Here is a 16131-nt window from a genome sequence, read left to right as displayed (position 1 = left end):
ATTCAGGGCAAATTTTGGAGAGAACCTCAAAGGGCCCCATCTAGGAAAGCAGATTCAATCGGCCCCTCCCCGCAACCCATCCGTGAGAAAATACCTCCTTGGAGAAAAGTGGAAAAATCTGTTTATTAAACACTAAAACCTAAACAATATTAAACAATAAAACCTCTTGCTGCTCCAAAAGAGATGACAAACTCAGAAAGTCCCCTCCCCAGGCAGCAGCTCAGCTCACTCAGTCTCTGGTCAGTCCCTCAGTGCTGGAAATGTCGCAGGCCAGGCCCGGCCCGGTGGGCCACAGGTGCAGCTGCCGGTGCTCCCCTGGGTGTTCAGTCCAGAGCAGGTCTGAACAGCTCCAAAGAAAAGGGAAAAAGGAAAAGCCCACAGTCCAGGGAACTTCTTTGCCTCAGCTAGATAAACTAACTAAAAGCAAAGAAGAGCTCTGTCCCACTGTCTGTCCATCCGCAGACAACACGGTCCAGGAGCAGGAATGTGGAGGAGTGAGTTCAGGGTCTGAAAGCAAACTGCGCGCTCCTTCTCTGCCCCCTTCACTCTCTGGAACACATCTTAAAGGTGCAAAACTTATTATTCAGCATAAACAGAACAAGATGATTGGAGATAAAAGCATCATATAGTCAACCTAGGACAATATGATAGTTTATGTAGGTCTTTCTCTAATGTCTTGAAGATGGAACAATATTGAACATGCTTTATTATGTAAGGATTCAGTAGTCATTTGAAAACTTACCCAAAACTTGTTTAAAAAAAAATTGGGTTGTTTGATTTCTTATTTAAGCAGAGGGAGGGTAAAGCGCCAAAAGAATAAAGCTAAATTTGAATGTGGCAGCATTACAAATGCCTTGGAAATAGTTGATAGGCTGTTAAAGATCATCCTGAGAGCCACAATACATAATTTATTGGTGGCACTGATTAAATGTGGAAAGGAAGTGTGTATAGATATATATGAAGAATATTTACAAAAATGCTCTTTGAACAAACTATGTTGCAAGGGAAAGCAGCTGATGAAAATTAGTGTAAACATATAGCTGGGCTAAACAATGAAGACCGAGAATAGAAAGGAAACTAAATGTAGTTAAATCCCGTGAAGTGAACCCTGTGTTACATGTACACTCAATGAGAGAAATGGGTACCTCATTTCCATTAAATTGAAATGACAGATTGAATTTAACCATTGTTTCTTTTTGTTGGGTTTTGTTTGTTTTTTGTTTGTTGGTTTTGTTGGTTTTTTTTTCATAAATTTATCTCATCCCTTGATGTTTCCGTCCATTTCTACTGTTAGAAGGTGTTTGCTCTCTGTACTATGGGCCTTTTGTTTCCAGGTTTACCTCTCAGGACCTGACGCAGTTTTAGGGCTCTGTGCTCTTCTGAGTTTTAAGCTCCTTGGCACTGATCTGTGGATTTTAAAGGCTCAAATATCCTGGTTTTTTGAGAAGGCAGAAGTGTCTGACACCTAGAGGCACACACATTGCATCAATTTGCTTTATTGTTTCCTGCTGCAACTACTTAATGACTCCCAGAATATAAAATATAATATTAAACAGATACCCACTCTATAAAAATTACCATTTAAAGAGTTTAGTCTTCAAATAAATGTGCATGCAGTAAGTGAAGGGTTTGGGGAAATAAAAAGCTCTTGTTGTTTTTGTAAAATAGTTAAGGATGGCAATGGAAAACCTAATAGGAATGCAAACATAACATGGGTATTGGAAGAAATCCTTCCTGTTTTTATTGTTACAGGTGGTGTGATAATCTTTGTGGACGCTTGAATACAGCTGAATACAATATTACACTAGTAGAGGAGTTGAGATTTGAGATGTATTCTAGGATTGTTAGAGGAAACTAAAGATACACAAAGATACTGCTAAATCTCATGAAATGTACAATTACTACTTTAAATCAGCTGTTAAATTATTCTCCAGTCATTGCCATAGACCAGTCACAGTCAGCAAGTTCACACCGTGAAACAGCAGATTAGTTCTTATTTGGTAAAACAACTAATCACCAAGTGTGCATGTACGAAACACAATCTCATTTCAAAAGTATTGAAGTTAATATGGAATAGATGTACTCTGCTAGAGCTGTATAGACAACAAGGGGGTCTTTTAGGACTGCTTGAAAGCTGATGATGTTTAAAACAGGATCAATTCTTACTGGAATCACTACCATGTGAATGCTGAGCTACAAGCTTCTGCAACTCTTTCAAACTGTCTTCAGAAGGGCAGATTCATCTGAGTGGCAGTCTGGACCTATGTCTTGCTTAGTCTATAAATATGTTTGGCAGACAGTTTGGAACACTTAACTTGCCCATTTCATACCACTGTTTAGTATGTCGTCTTTCTGGAATATTTTTTCTGGTCCTCCAGAATGAAAAAGCAAATCTCAGTTTATGGTTACATATTTGGTTCATTACATATTCAGTTCTCCCCTTTTGTATTATGAATCAAACCCATTAATCTGACGGGATCATCGTGAATGGCTTCTTCTTTCTCCGTGTTTTCGGCAGCCAGCTGCTCACTGTTGAGGTAAATGCTAACTTTGGAAGCCACCATGGGGTTAGATGATCTTTCTCCTTCATCTTCCTCTAATGAAGGATCTTTCTTTCTCCTTGGTTTTCTGCATTTTCCCTTGACACTGTGATCAAGTGAGGCATAACACATCTGACTGGCTGACTCCACCTGAAAGAAAATTCACTTTACGTTCAGTAGTTATCCTTGTTTTGAAGTCTAAATCTTCAAATATGTCTATGCTCTAATCATAATCCTGCTTGTAATTTGTCTAAACTAGCTGTAAAACAGCTCATTAAAAGTACAAATTATTAAACTGTGGGAGAATGGAAAACAGATCAATATAAGCTAATGGTAAATGACTGATAGTGGCAATATGGAAAAATTCATCAAGGTATCACTAGAAAGAGTCTCTGTGGAAAAGAGGGAAGCTCATGTAATAAATCCAGATTCTTTGGGATGCAAGACATTATTTGATCTGGTTTTCTTCTCACTTTTTTATTTTTTAGTTGGAATCCTGTTATGAACAGGCTTTGTTTGTGCAGAAATTCAAAGATGGATGATTCTTGTCTATATATATGATCTCATTTCCAGTGCAAAATGTGTGCTTTTTGTGTCTTTCCTCTGATTTTTGTGCTTTTTCAAGCCAGACCATCAATGACTGTTGACATTGGAATGTCTAGATTTAAAAAGTTTTTCTTTACCTGCTGGAAATACCCTGTGAGAGTCTGAAAATCCATCCCTATGATATATGTGGCAATCAACTCAGGAAATTGATGCTAGGAATGCTTCAATCACAGGCAAATTTCATTTGAAGCTTTCGTGCTTTTAGGCATACAGGTATCTCAACAAAGTACAAATCAATAGCAAATAATCTTTCCCCGGTTAAGGCATATAGATTTTGGACAGGAGAGACCCAGTCAAACTCATGAGTATCATGTGATGCAGCCTGTGTTTTCACTTGGTTGATAACTAAACCAAATAAAATTAATTCTTTACGTTAGCCATGGATGCAAATTTAATTCCATGTGATCTTCATGCCTGTGGCTGAGCTTTATTATGCTGTATTGCATGGATCTGAACCATATATAATTATGCTTCCTTATTAATGACTCAGATTGAATGGAGGGTCAAGTTTGTACTGAAATACTTTGATGAACTGAGATACTAATACATGGTAATTTTTGTGAGAGTGTGAAGATTTTTGTTATATACTCTTATAGGATAAATAAAGGAACTCTGAGACAGACCATATTACTCTAATTCAGAAATCTATAACTAAAATTAAAGATACCTGTAGCTGGTTAACTGGTCTTTGAGGCTGGGACTTCATCTGCTCGTAACAACATTCTTCTGTAATTTATCAAAGTAGAAAAATCTTTTTATTAAGACATGCTACTGAGTTTTAAATGATCAGACAAACAGATTTCATCTGTTAGAGAATGCTCTAACATTAAATTAAATTAATGTGCTCTAACATTAAATTAAATTAATGTGCTCGAACATTAAATTAAATTAATGCTTTAAACTCCCCCCAGTTTGCTTTGGTAGGATGTTTGTGTTTGTTTTGAAATCACACATATTTCTCTCCTTCTAATTACAGAGAGGTAAATAGCTAAGAAATTCAGACACATACTGTGAAAATGGAAATAATTGTGTTCATATGAAGGAGAGGTTTCTCATTATTTACTTATATGAGTGTCATTTTAGAGTGGTAGGAGGACTTCTTGCAATTAAGACGTAGCCACATACTGATTAATTTTTTAGCACAGGCAGCCTTTTCTTTGACTGAGAAAGAAGTTGTGAGTTGCAGCAGCTGGTGATTAAATTTTGTTCCTGAGTCTACTTCAGTTTTCTGTAAATTCAGTTCTAGTTATTTTCTCATGTTATATCTCATTTTAGCCACCAGTAAAACAGATTACTTCCTTACAGTTTGCAGACATTTACAATGTCACTGCATTTGAGCATTGACTTGATTCAATTTATGCAAACTGTGTATGAAAAAGTTGCTGCAGTATGAAAAAGTTTGTTTGGGCTTTTTTTTCCCCTGCAGTTGAAGTGCTTTAGTTTTGCTTAGCTCCAGTTAAGGCTTGCAGAAAAAGTATTCTCGTTACTTAAATATTGCTTTAACTCTATAAGGGCTTTGAAACCCTGTGCACATCCAGCTCTCGCTGCAGTTACATGATGTTACAGCCTTTAATGTGTCTCTGCCAAGGATTGTTAACTTGAGCACAGTAGAGCAGAGCCAAGCTGTCTGCCCACCATTCAGCTGCTGGGCTTCAGCACATTTGTCAGTGTCGCTGGTGATTTGTGGATAGCCACAGCAGAGAGCTGGGATGTGCTTGTTTCTGCCTCCTTTTGTGGGAACACTGACCTTGGACCGTGAGTAATTTGTGATTCAGATTGCTTTAATAGGCATGGATCAAGCTGCTGTTTCTGTTAGTGTAACTTTACATTTAGACAAGCTCTTTATTTTGAGATACTTGGTTGAATAGGAACATATGGACTGTTAAAAATCAAATTCAGCATGAGATCTGTTGTTATAAATAGCAGTGCAGTATGAAGGTTTGCATTTCTGTCCCAAGTATCTTTTAATAATTTCAGTTATATCAATAGTTGAAAATATGTAGATTCTCAAGTTTGCCATTTGAGAAATGCAAAATATGTCAGTCATTTTTAATCATACATTTTTATAGCCACTGAATAGACACGTGTTCCAAAAATGAAGCTTACCTAAAATATCTTGATTGAGATTGCCATAAACTGGATAATCTTCTGTGTGATAGCCATCATAGCTACAAGGGGAATGAAAAAATACTTTTAATTCACAGAATATGCTTTATTTAGCACCCCAATACTATATTTTAGTAAGTGTTTTATACACATATGCAGATTGCGTGTGTATATCTATATATAGCAGATTGTTTGTTATCTTATAAACAAAATCAAAATATCAGAGGGGGCAGAAATGGCAGTATGGGTATTCTCAGGAGAGATTTGTTACCTAGCCCAGAACTGAACTCTCCTTCCCTGTAACTTCATTAAGCACAAAGCTAATCTCAAGACTATTATGCTACAGTTTGAGGTAGGGTAAGAAATATTGATGATCACTGAAAGGAACCCAATTCATGTCCTCTGAGACCACTCTGCAATACAAACTAAAGCACCCTATGTGTCTTTTGGGACGATGTTCTTAAAAGGTCCCCTCTTGATTAATCAAAAATACTTCGGTCAACACAAGCGGAGAAGACCATCAGCTTTGCATTTTTAATTGCGTGTTATGTTTCATTGAAAATGTTTTTGTGTTACTTGAAAATGTTTTTAAGTGGATTTGTAAAATGGGAATTGTTAGTGGGAAGCACTTTGTAATCTTCCTACTGCACCCCTATATTTCATCTCATCAAGGGGGTGAAGTCCTCTAACACCACATTCAGTGGTATTTTTCATCTGAACAGGCAGTAAAAGACAAATAGAGATTTTCTAATTTCAAGAAAATTTGCAACTGAGAATTGGGTTTGGGTAACAGGTGCAGGCTTTTGTATTTTTATTTCAAGGGCCTTTTATATTTGGGTTGCGATGAGACTCTATGCGTCTCTGTTTTCTAAAGTTGGGCTTGGTTTGGGGTTTTCTTCTGTGTGGCGTAAGCGAGAGAGACTTGAAACAGATTTGTGCAACAGATCATGAGATATCCTACAGCTGTAAACATACTTTTTTATTGCTTTTGGATGCTATGTGTAAAATATGGTTACGAAATGTAAATACATGTAAATTATCACTCCACAAGTATTAACTATCAGACTATATTTTGTAACTGTTTTGTGAGAGCTGAGAGTTCTTTTAAATTATTATGGAATTATTGACTATAAGTGATAGGTAAAGGTGGTTTATCTCAATACCTTGCACTTTCAGATAAAATAGTATTAGCATGCAATTATTTCATTGTTGATAAAATGACTGGAGGATGTATCTCAGATGTGAATATTTTTTCCCTAGGTTTTTTGAAAATTTTTTTTCCACTACCAACATTTCCAGGCAGACTGCATGACATATTGAATTTTCCTCTATGACATCCCTCCAAAGCCATCTGTCATTATTTATTGCATATTTTACCCTTGCCAGAAAAAAAACTTTTTAATACAACTTACCTTGGATCGTTCTCTTCATAGTCTTTATACATTTTAGCTGGATTTAAAAAAAAAAAAAAAAGAGAGAAAATGAAACATAATTTTAGAACACTTCAGTCTCACAGGCATGGTTTTGGTTTTGTTTTAGAGAATACAGTTGAAATCTTTGTCTCTCAGGATCTTCATTTGTCCCTCTACTTTTCTCAAATATTTTGTCAAATACAAAAAACATTTGTATTATGGCCCTGTGCTGTCTCTACAAAGTCTACATTAGTTTACAGTACCCAAAAAACATATTGTAAAACATGTGATTAATTCTTTATTTCCTCCACATTCTCCTTCGCCCTCATTTTTTTCTCACAGATTTTCTCTGGGGAGGTGAATCGTGTTAATATTACAAAATGATGGGTTTATTTATTTCACTAGTTCTGGTATGGCTGAAAAAGAGATCCTGTGATCCACACAGATGAAGAAACTGAAGCAGAGAGGCAATGGCTACAAAGAGATTTCATGCTAGAGCCTGATGAATAATTCAGGAATGCCTGACTTTCTAACTCTGCTCCAGGACTCCAGAATTTACCACAGTAAGCTCCAGCTCAATGACTATTGCAGCATCAGCTACTCTGACCTCAGTCTTGGTCAGGTTAGTTTTGTAAATGATTGTGATTCTTCCTCTTAGAGACATCTGCCTAGTAGCCCTAAAACACAAACAAAAAGCTCAACTGACACCCATCCCAAAAGACTCCAGCAACTCTCTTAATATCCTGTGAATGAATATCTGACTCTCTAATACTTGGTGAGCTCAGTTTATAGGCACAGGCCCTCTGTTTATGTGGATTATATACACAGGTGTATTTAGCCTTGTTGAAGTCACCAGTGTTTGCCTGCCCACCCCTACATGTACAGCACAGGGGCAGTTTTCCCTGTGTAAAGGGAATGGTGAGAATTGTACAACTTCCTAAACATAGAATCACATGCACAAGACAGGCTGCGCTGGCACAATCTGTCAAAAAGTAAAAGTTAATTTCAACCAAAACCAGAGTATGAGTGCAGCCATATGAGAGACACACTGGTTTAAGAAACACATTAGAATCCTATTATGAAAAGCAATTAGAATGTTTTTCCAAAATACTCTGTGGGAACTCAGCACATCACTCCTGATGTCCAGAGTTGCCAAGGTAACACTTAGGGGGGCTCAGAAATCCTGGAATGTTGCCAGAAGTGCTTGGTGGTTGGATTTTGACCCTGCACAGGACGTGCCACCTGTATGAGGACAAGAGGATCACTTGGGGATAAGTGGTGAAGGAATTGATTATTCACAGGGTGAAAACACAGGTTTTGGGATTTTGGTACAGGGGGGTTTTTAGGAGACAAGATGGAGGAATTAGGGCATGCCCTGTCCTTCTCCTCTTCTTCTTGTCATCCATCTTTGATGGTGATGGTGGCACTTTGGGATTGGTTCACGTTAAATCTGCACTTGTCAATAAGGGTAAAAGGTATTGGAAGGTAAAGGTAAATATCTTATACCTAGTTTTTAGTATAAAAATAGACAACCGCCCAGAGGGAGGTCAGTGTGCCCATGGCTGTCTTGCTGGGCAGACCTCTGTCAGGCTGGGAGACGACTTTGTAGATAAGAATTAATAAACAATATTGAAGACTGAAAAATCTGAAGAGTGCTCTCGTCCTTTGGATCGCGGGCTGTCCCAAGGCCATTCCACGCCTAACCAGGCAGAGACAACCGGCCGAGATCAGAGAATACACTGATAAGGCATAGAATCTGTATGAAATCTGAAATTCAAATGAGCATTCCGGAATTTGGGGAGGAGAAAATTTTCTCAAATGTATTTTCTATCAATGCATCTACTTAAAATAATTTTTAAATGGAAATATACATAATAATCAGTTATAAGAGAAGTATACTTCCTAGGAAAGGAAACTGCAGGTATTAAAAATAGATTTTAAAAATAAAAATTTAGTCAGAACTAAATTCTTCCTGTTTTGATTTACCTTCAGAGAATGGATTTGGGTACTTGTTTTTAGCAGTGGATTGGGCAGTTCTATAATCATACCTGACTCTCTTAAAAATTTTCAAAAGATAAATCTTCTCTAGTAAAATCATTCTTGCCAAAATATACTTTAGGATTCAGAAGAATCAATTTGTCAACTTGATAGCTCTGAGCGGGGATGGCTTTAAACATTGAAATTTGATTTCTTACAAAGAGACATTACTTACCTTGCTTCTTTTTCATACAGTGTACAATATTCAGTGTCACTGAAACAAGCAGAGACAAACTCAGAAAGGCCAAAACTCCCCAGACAGAAAAATGGCAGTCCATTCCTGTAACTGAAAGAAAATTTACTATATGTGTTGTCTAACAATATTACTGTATTCTCTTTGTACTTGGCTAGTTTTTAGTTTCTGTAATCAAAGCTGCTATTTTGTTGTTTACTCTGTGACGGCTATTGCTATACAAGCTAAATAATTAATATCAAAATCAGATGCTAAATATTAAGAAAGCAACTTTAATAAACTGTTAGCAGAAATACTGTTTCACAGGAATTCAGCCAAAGATTTAAGCTATTGGTTTGCCTGTAAGATGCAGTAAAAATCCGAAATTAATAAAGAAGAATGTAATTTTACTGGACAGCTTTGAAATTATTTTTGCAGTTGTCTTTAAATTAGTATTTGTAGTAAATTAAGTAAATTCTTAGCTAAATTCTAGAGTTCATGAAAGTTCTGAATTTAGCCAAAACAAATTTGCTGGATGTGTCTCAGAATAATAGCTAAGACTGTAACATTTTAACAATCCCTGAAAAAAGTGAAAATTTGGTTATGTTTTCTTGCATTGTTTTCCAGCTATTAAAACCACTTACTTGTTTTATTTGTTCTTATTTTCTTGCCTGAGAAACCAGAGAAGGGGATGGTAAAGGATAAGCATCAGCTGGGAACCAGTGAAGCCCCAAGGAAAAGTTCAAACAGCTCCTGGAAAATCACTTGGTAAAAGGTGGGTCTACTTATCTGAACAAAGTCTTCTTTTGCTCTAAACCTGCCACTCCTTCCAATACGAAAGACAGGAAAGAACCCCCCTGCGCAAAATCTGTTTTTTCATTTAATTAATTATTTCATTAACCTAGCTAATACAAATTTTCCATCACAAACCAGCCTATTTGTGGCTGTCTCATGGCCAAAATTATCAGGGTTGCTGCAAATGGCCTGCGAAAGCCTTCTGTGACAGAGGAAACACTGAGCCAAATAAATGAGTGAAAGGAGCTTGCAGCTTTATTCTTAACTTTCCCCAGAGGCGTATTTCATGTTCTCTGAGATTTGGAGGGTTTGAAATAAAGCCTGGTGCCCAAAACTAATGGCCTCTAATAGTGCATAAAAAGAAATGCATAGCTGGAGCAGAGCAGTCAAGGGGCTGGATTGGACAATACTGATCCTTAGAGCACTTTGTTGTTTTTTGACATACCTGGATTCCCTCAGGAAGCCCACATTTTGTTTGTTTCCTAAGTAAAGCCGAGTTAAAGGAGTACAGGAATGCACTTTTCCATGTTGCTGGCCAGGGGAGGGTGGCAATGCATTTGCTGAGAAAGCAGAGCTTTGTTCCTTGCCTGACTGGGCCCCAGCTCAAAACCTTCTTACGGGTTTTGCCCCCTCATTGCGCTGGTGTTGCCAAAGCTCTTTTTGTTTTGTTGTACTCCAACCCCCAGGTGTTCTTATAAGACAAAACAAGAGAAGATAAGCCCTGGTGGTAAAAAAATCACAAATTACCTAGGCTTCTGGGATGCAGGTCTCCTTCTTGATCAGAACACTCTTTTAAAAGGAACAACACAAAGCAAATAAGCTGTAATTTTCTGACAGACTTTTATCTTATTTTTCACATGGTACTTTCAGTGACCATTTATTCTTCTTTTTAAACTAAACATCCTCTTTCCCTTCCTTTCTACTACTTGAGTTCTCCCAAAGGTGTTTGAGAGTACTTTTGCACTGCAATACTCCTTTTTATGTTGAAAGGCACTTTTATGCAATGAGATACAGACATTTATGAGGAGAGACAACATCCCCATGGAGCAGCTATACATCATTCCAGTTTTTCAGGGAAGGAATTAAAAGAATGGGAGATCATACACTGAGAAGATATTATCAGGATGCATCAAGAATCATCAGTCTTTGGAACCTGGTTACTGTGCAATTAGTCACTTAATATTGCATCCCATGCAACCTGTCCAAAACGAGAAGTCTGTCCAGGACAAGAAATTTCAAGTTTCACTGTTGTACCTAAATAATCAGAATCCTCTCATTCTTCTCCTGTCTTTTTTCTTTTCTGATGTGATTGGTTTCCATTCTTCTCATGTTCATTTCATATTTCTTTTCCTACAAACACTTTTCCCAGGGAGCAGAAGCAGTATTGTGGCCTATGAGAAGGGAAGCACATGTAAATGTGATAGAATCACAGAATCAACCATATTGGAAAAGTCCTCTGAGATCATCGAGTCCAGCCTGTGACTAAACCACACCTTGCCGACTGCACCATGGCACTCAGTGCCACCACGGTCATTCTTTCCTGAAGCACCTCAGAGACAGGGACTCACCAGCTCCCTGGGCAGCCCATTCCACAAGCCACAACACTGAGGTTCATCAGAGCAAAAAGAGTGAGCAGGTACCGAAAGCACAGTCATGATCTAACATTGTTCCTTTTTCTTCTTGTAGAATGTTGTAATTTATCTCTCTGATTCAGGAATCCAATTTTTGCCTGGTGTTTCCAGAGTAGAAGGAAAACTCTTCGTTTCAGTTTGACTATTTCCAGTCCTTAACTGGCCCACTTTTTTGTTGGCAAGTATTATTTTCCTGTTTCTGTTTTTGATTTAAATTGAAATTATTATCTGGAAAATAGTAAAGGATGGATAAAATTCTTTTCTTTTTAGTTTTCAAGTTTAAATTCTATAGTATTTGAGCCATCCTACTTCTCAAGAATTTAAAAAAACATTTTAGGAAAAAAAATATATGAAACTTGGATTTCTCTTAAAACATAACAATGTTTCAAATCTCACAATCTATAGTTTTAAGCATGATTTAGGAAATTTCTTGGGTGTGGGTAGATTAAGAAAAGAACACTTAAATTTCTTCCTGGATGAACACTACTTAGTTTATTTTAAAATTTATTTTCCATAACACTAACTTAAACATCTGCTTGTGTTTCAGCAGAATGTATACAAACATATGTGTGACTTCAGTATTTTTTTTTTGTTTGTTTTTGCAATACTAGCTATTTGTTTGTCAGACAACACTATTATATGGGAGAAACAACAGCAGTTTTTACTTAGCCCACAACACCATAGTAAACACCTTGATCGGAGATGTACTGGCACTCTTCTGAGAGCTCCACTCCATTCTAACATTAGTTTCAAGCTAATAATATACCCAGATTTAAAATACGAGAAAATCCAATTTTATATCCTAGCTTTGCAGATATGCAACTCCCAGATCTTTCCTATGTCTTCTTTTTCTTATAGGTCTTTCTGATATGCTGCTTACATTTATAACTGCATGATTTCAATATTAACTACTTTGACAACAGCAGCATTAGAAGGAAAGCTGACCAACTGCGTGAAGAACAATTTTTCTCCACAGATAACTGCACTCCCTAAATGTACAATAGTAGATGCAGCCTCTCAGAGTTAACAGATTGTGCTAAAAACAAAAATAAGGAGACTGTAGATGGTGACTGAGAAATAAATAGCAAGTCTATTAGACTAATTATATTCCATTTTGAAATGTTGTCTTTTATTCTATTCTCTAATTTTAATTCTCATACAAGTCATCTATTCTCAAATGGAGCAAAACTATAATAATCTTTTTTTATGTAACATATAATTAGTCCAAAGAACCCATGACACTGTATTCAGGGGCATTCTCATTCAAGCCATCAAATTGAATATTTAAAAAAAAAGAACGTTTTGTATCTTTTGAAAAAATTCATATGGAATAATTAGGCTTCTTGGGAATAGGACACTATGATTCTGAAAGCTCAAATTCCATCAGGGTTTTCTGTGACAGTCTATCTGTGATAGGAAAACTTCAGGGAGGTGGTAGTTTGTTACAAGAAATAATATTGAAGTCTTTTAAAGTAACGTGCTCCTCTGTGAAAGGAAGATGTTCATTACATACCCAAGGTTTCATGAGAGGGACAATATTTGTAATATTGTTAGTAGACTTTGGGATGTGTGAGTGGAGAAATATTATATTTAATAATTATAAAGATGACATTATTTTGATTAATATCAGACTCTCTCTAGTATTAATGACATATTCTTATGCCACTGTTCTTCTATTTATCTTTGAAAACCTGGTTAAACTTGGAGTAGCATCCAAGTAGAATGTCTGTGTCTTAGGTAAGTTACTTCATTTGGATAATGTTTTCACTTTTCTGACTTCAGGGATGAGTTACTCACCACCTCTTAGTATATTTTCCAGTGTTTTAAACTGAATATACTAAATTCACACCACAAAATATAGACAAACAAAAGACCTTCTAAATACATAGTTAATTGTGCTTTTTCTCTTGAAAGTCTATTGACAACTTTCTCCACCAACAGAAACATAGGAATAAATAGTTTTGGTAATTTGTTCTTAAATTTTCTCTTTACAGGGTTCATTATATTGTCACTGGAACACTGTGAGGGAAAAGAAGCAAAAATAAAACCCAACCAAAAAACCAAAAGCCTCCAAAACATTCTAATTTTTCCTGGGTGAATTTCTGCTCTTCCTTTTATTGCAACTCAAAGAAATGGATATAATCCTGTACTCACTTACCTGTAGGAAGTGGAGTCAGATTAAACAATTTGTGTTGGATATTTGTCCTATTAACAACATAAGATTAGGTAGCAAAAGTGCTATGTTTTGTTCCTCCTTGCTCTAATATATTTTGTTTAGGGAATCCATCACAAGGGATGACAGGGAGATACGCTACTTCTACCAGGTTTTTGTACTGAAAAGAAGGTGAGGTGCGGAACATAGATACCATCTAGCTGGACATGCCATCTGTGGTATCAATGTGTTATCCACAGAGGCAGATTAATTGCTACCAGATTTATGGTGACGATCTGGAGAACAGAATGGTTTCTTTCCTTTCTTTCCTCTAGTTTTTGTCTACAATTTTGTTAACGATTACATAAAACTGTCTTTCCTCCCCCCTTCCAATTAAACATCGATATAAGTAATATTTTGTCCTAATGGCCCTTGGAAAAAGAAACTCAATAAGAGACTGATGAATGTTAAATTAGCATTAAAAATGCTTCCACCTGTGTGAGCATTTAATACAGGATTAATTCTCTGAAAAAGATTCCTTAAACTGCAATCAATTAGCGCACAACTAATTGCTTTGTAAGATATCAGCTTCATGCTTGAGAAGGGAAACAGCACACTGTAAAATAAGAAGGCCCACAGCACAGTATTTTCAGAATAAAATCAATGCCTTAATTAATGAAGGTTTAGCACCCTGAGCCACCTTTTAGAAGACTGCGAATCTACATAGCATGGCTCTTCTGCTCCAATGCTTACAAGTTTAAAAGATAAGGATTACCTGATCCTGTTGCTTCTAGGGATATTCCCCTCTCCTTTATCCAACAGGAAATCAAGTTATGTTGGCAGAAGTTGGATACTCTTGTTTCGAGCCTGGCAGCATGAACCTGTCTTTAGAGTTGCTGTTAATCTCAAATCCCTCCAGTCTTTTTTTTTCACCTTCTTTCTTACAAACAGGAAGTGTGGTTCAGCTTTTACAAGCAGACACACATTCTCCTTCAGTGTTTGCCTCCAAGAGAGAATTAAAGTATTTATGTGTACCCTTGTATTTATTGTCCACCTGTCTTGCCTCAGAAGAACATGTACAGGACTATAAGTTTCATTTATATGATACAAACCTACTATTGTAATATTCATATTCACACTCTAAGTCTTCTTGGGTTTAATATTATATTGAATTCGACAAAAGTATTTAGATTCTTCTTAAAGTAAATTACAGAACTATTTTACCTAGGAGTTTACCTAGTGGTTCTTTCTCTCCTGAAGTTTCTAAACCAAGGCAGAAAATCATTGCTGAGAGCTTACAGTTTAGCAACAATAGGATTTACAGGCATGATGAAGGAATTATAACACTGCCAGCTCTTGAAAGTCAGGTTAGAATAATGTCATTCCTCCATTCTTTGGAGTTTTTGAATCTTGGGCCACAGTCCAGTACAGTTGTAGAAAGAAAGGATAAACCAATATGTGGCTTACTGTGTATATTTGTCTTTAGAATTTAATGAAACGTGTCTGTGTTTAGGTAGAGAAGCCATTTTATTCTCAGAATCAGAGTAGCTTCTTCCAGAGGAGACTTGCATGCTGAGCGCTGTCCTAGAAGCCTTCTGGTAGCTTCTGATGTTTTAGGTGTAGTTTGGGTTTTGGGGTTTTTTTTTCAGAGCAAACAGTTTGATTTCCTACAAAGTATGATGTAGAAGTAGGAGGGGTTCTTATGAAAAGAATGTGAATCACATGACTGTATTTGTCTTTTTGGAATGCATAAACTGAAATAGCTCTCAGTGCAGTCTAAGGAGCAATGTAAAGCTCTGTTCTTTCTCTAATGTGAGAAAATGTCCTCTACAATCTGTGTTTACTTGGGATGCTATTACTTTGGACTATGATTTTTGTGTTAACTCCCTTGGATCAATGCTGAAGAAATAATTTACTGGATTAGCATCTTATTTGAAGATGAAGGAACAGATTAGTCTTGATTAATATAATATATCCCATTCAAGTCTAAGGGTGACTCTTAACTACTCAGAGTTTTATCATAATGAAGTGAATAGAGCAGGAGGAATTAATCTGAAAATACTCAAAATGGTGGCAATTCTTATCAAAGAATACTGAACTGAGAGAGGAACTGGAGAGGGTGGAAGATGTACATCAAACAAAGGCAGTTGCTTCATTTCTCAGGTAGGAGCACGTAGAGTAAATCTGAAATCTGCAGAGGATTCCAAATAAAACGCTTATCAGCCTGAACAAGAAGCTTACAAGAAATAAACTCCTTTGGAGATAATTAGGAGCATAACGGAAAGGTGAGCACTGAGAATGCAGCAGGGGATTTCTGAGTCTGTAGTCCTGTTGGTGTGTTAATAAATCTGCTCTCCAAGAGCAAATCATTGCTGCACTGTATCAGCTTCGAATGGCTGCAAAACAAAAGCCTTTTGGAATAAATGTGAACTTGGTATGCTATTTTGGGCAACCTGCAAGAGACAGAAGGCTCTGTTAGACAGCAAGAAAATATTCGCTTCAGGCAGTAAAATCCAGTGGGAACATGAGGGGGGTTTTTTCCCTGTCCTTTGTATCAGCGCTACGTTAAAAAACTTAAAAGAGCCAGTAGTCTGCTTAAAGTGCTGTTATTCAGGACAATAGAGACAAGGACAAATCATGACTATATTTAGAAAGGGAGGACATAAGGCAATGCTACTTC

General features: G+C 36.7%; 1 protein-coding gene across 1 annotated transcript; it reads right to left on the bottom strand.

Moving 5' to 3' along the window:
• Positions 1 to 1068: 1068 nt before the first annotated feature.
• On the bottom strand, positions 1069 to 14287 carry LOC131554760 (T-cell receptor-associated transmembrane adapter 1). Its single transcript, XM_058800356.1, has 7 exons — positions 14227 to 14287; positions 9518 to 9544; positions 8877 to 8987; positions 6665 to 6701; positions 5253 to 5314; positions 3814 to 3872; positions 1069 to 2690 (listed from the first exon to the last, which is right to left on the bottom strand). The coding sequence occupies exons 3-7, from the start codon at positions 8977 to 8979 to the stop codon at positions 2430 to 2432; spliced, it is 522 nt and encodes a 173-aa protein (XP_058656339.1). The 5' UTR covers positions 8980 to 8987; positions 9518 to 9544; positions 14227 to 14287; the 3' UTR covers positions 1069 to 2429.
• Between the last annotated feature and the right edge of the window lie 1844 nt (positions 14288 to 16131).

This window comes from Ammospiza caudacuta, chromosome 2 (genome assembly GCF_027887145.1).
Source record: "Ammospiza caudacuta isolate bAmmCau1 chromosome 2, bAmmCau1.pri, whole genome shotgun sequence".
In the NCBI taxonomy this organism is placed as follows: Eukaryota; Metazoa; Chordata; class Aves; order Passeriformes; family Passerellidae; genus Ammospiza; species Ammospiza caudacuta.
The sequence above is the reverse complement of the archived record's forward strand: the minus strand, read 5'-3'. Positions and strand labels throughout refer to the sequence as shown.

Excerpts from the sequence above, each read along its gene's own strand:
- LOC131554760 (XM_058800356.1), bottom strand. The coding sequence starts at position 8,979 with ATGGACTGCCATTTTTCTGTCTGGGGAGTTTTGGCCTTTCTGAGTTTG. Across the intron at positions 3,873-5,252 it reads TCTCAATCAAGATATTTTAG|AAGAATGTTGTTACGAGCAG; the intron begins GTAAGCTTCATT and ends GATAAATTACAG. Across the intron at positions 2,691-3,813 it reads GACCAGTTAACCAGCTACAG|GTGGAGTCAGCCAGTCAGAT; the intron begins GTATCTTTAATT and ends ATTTTCTTTCAG.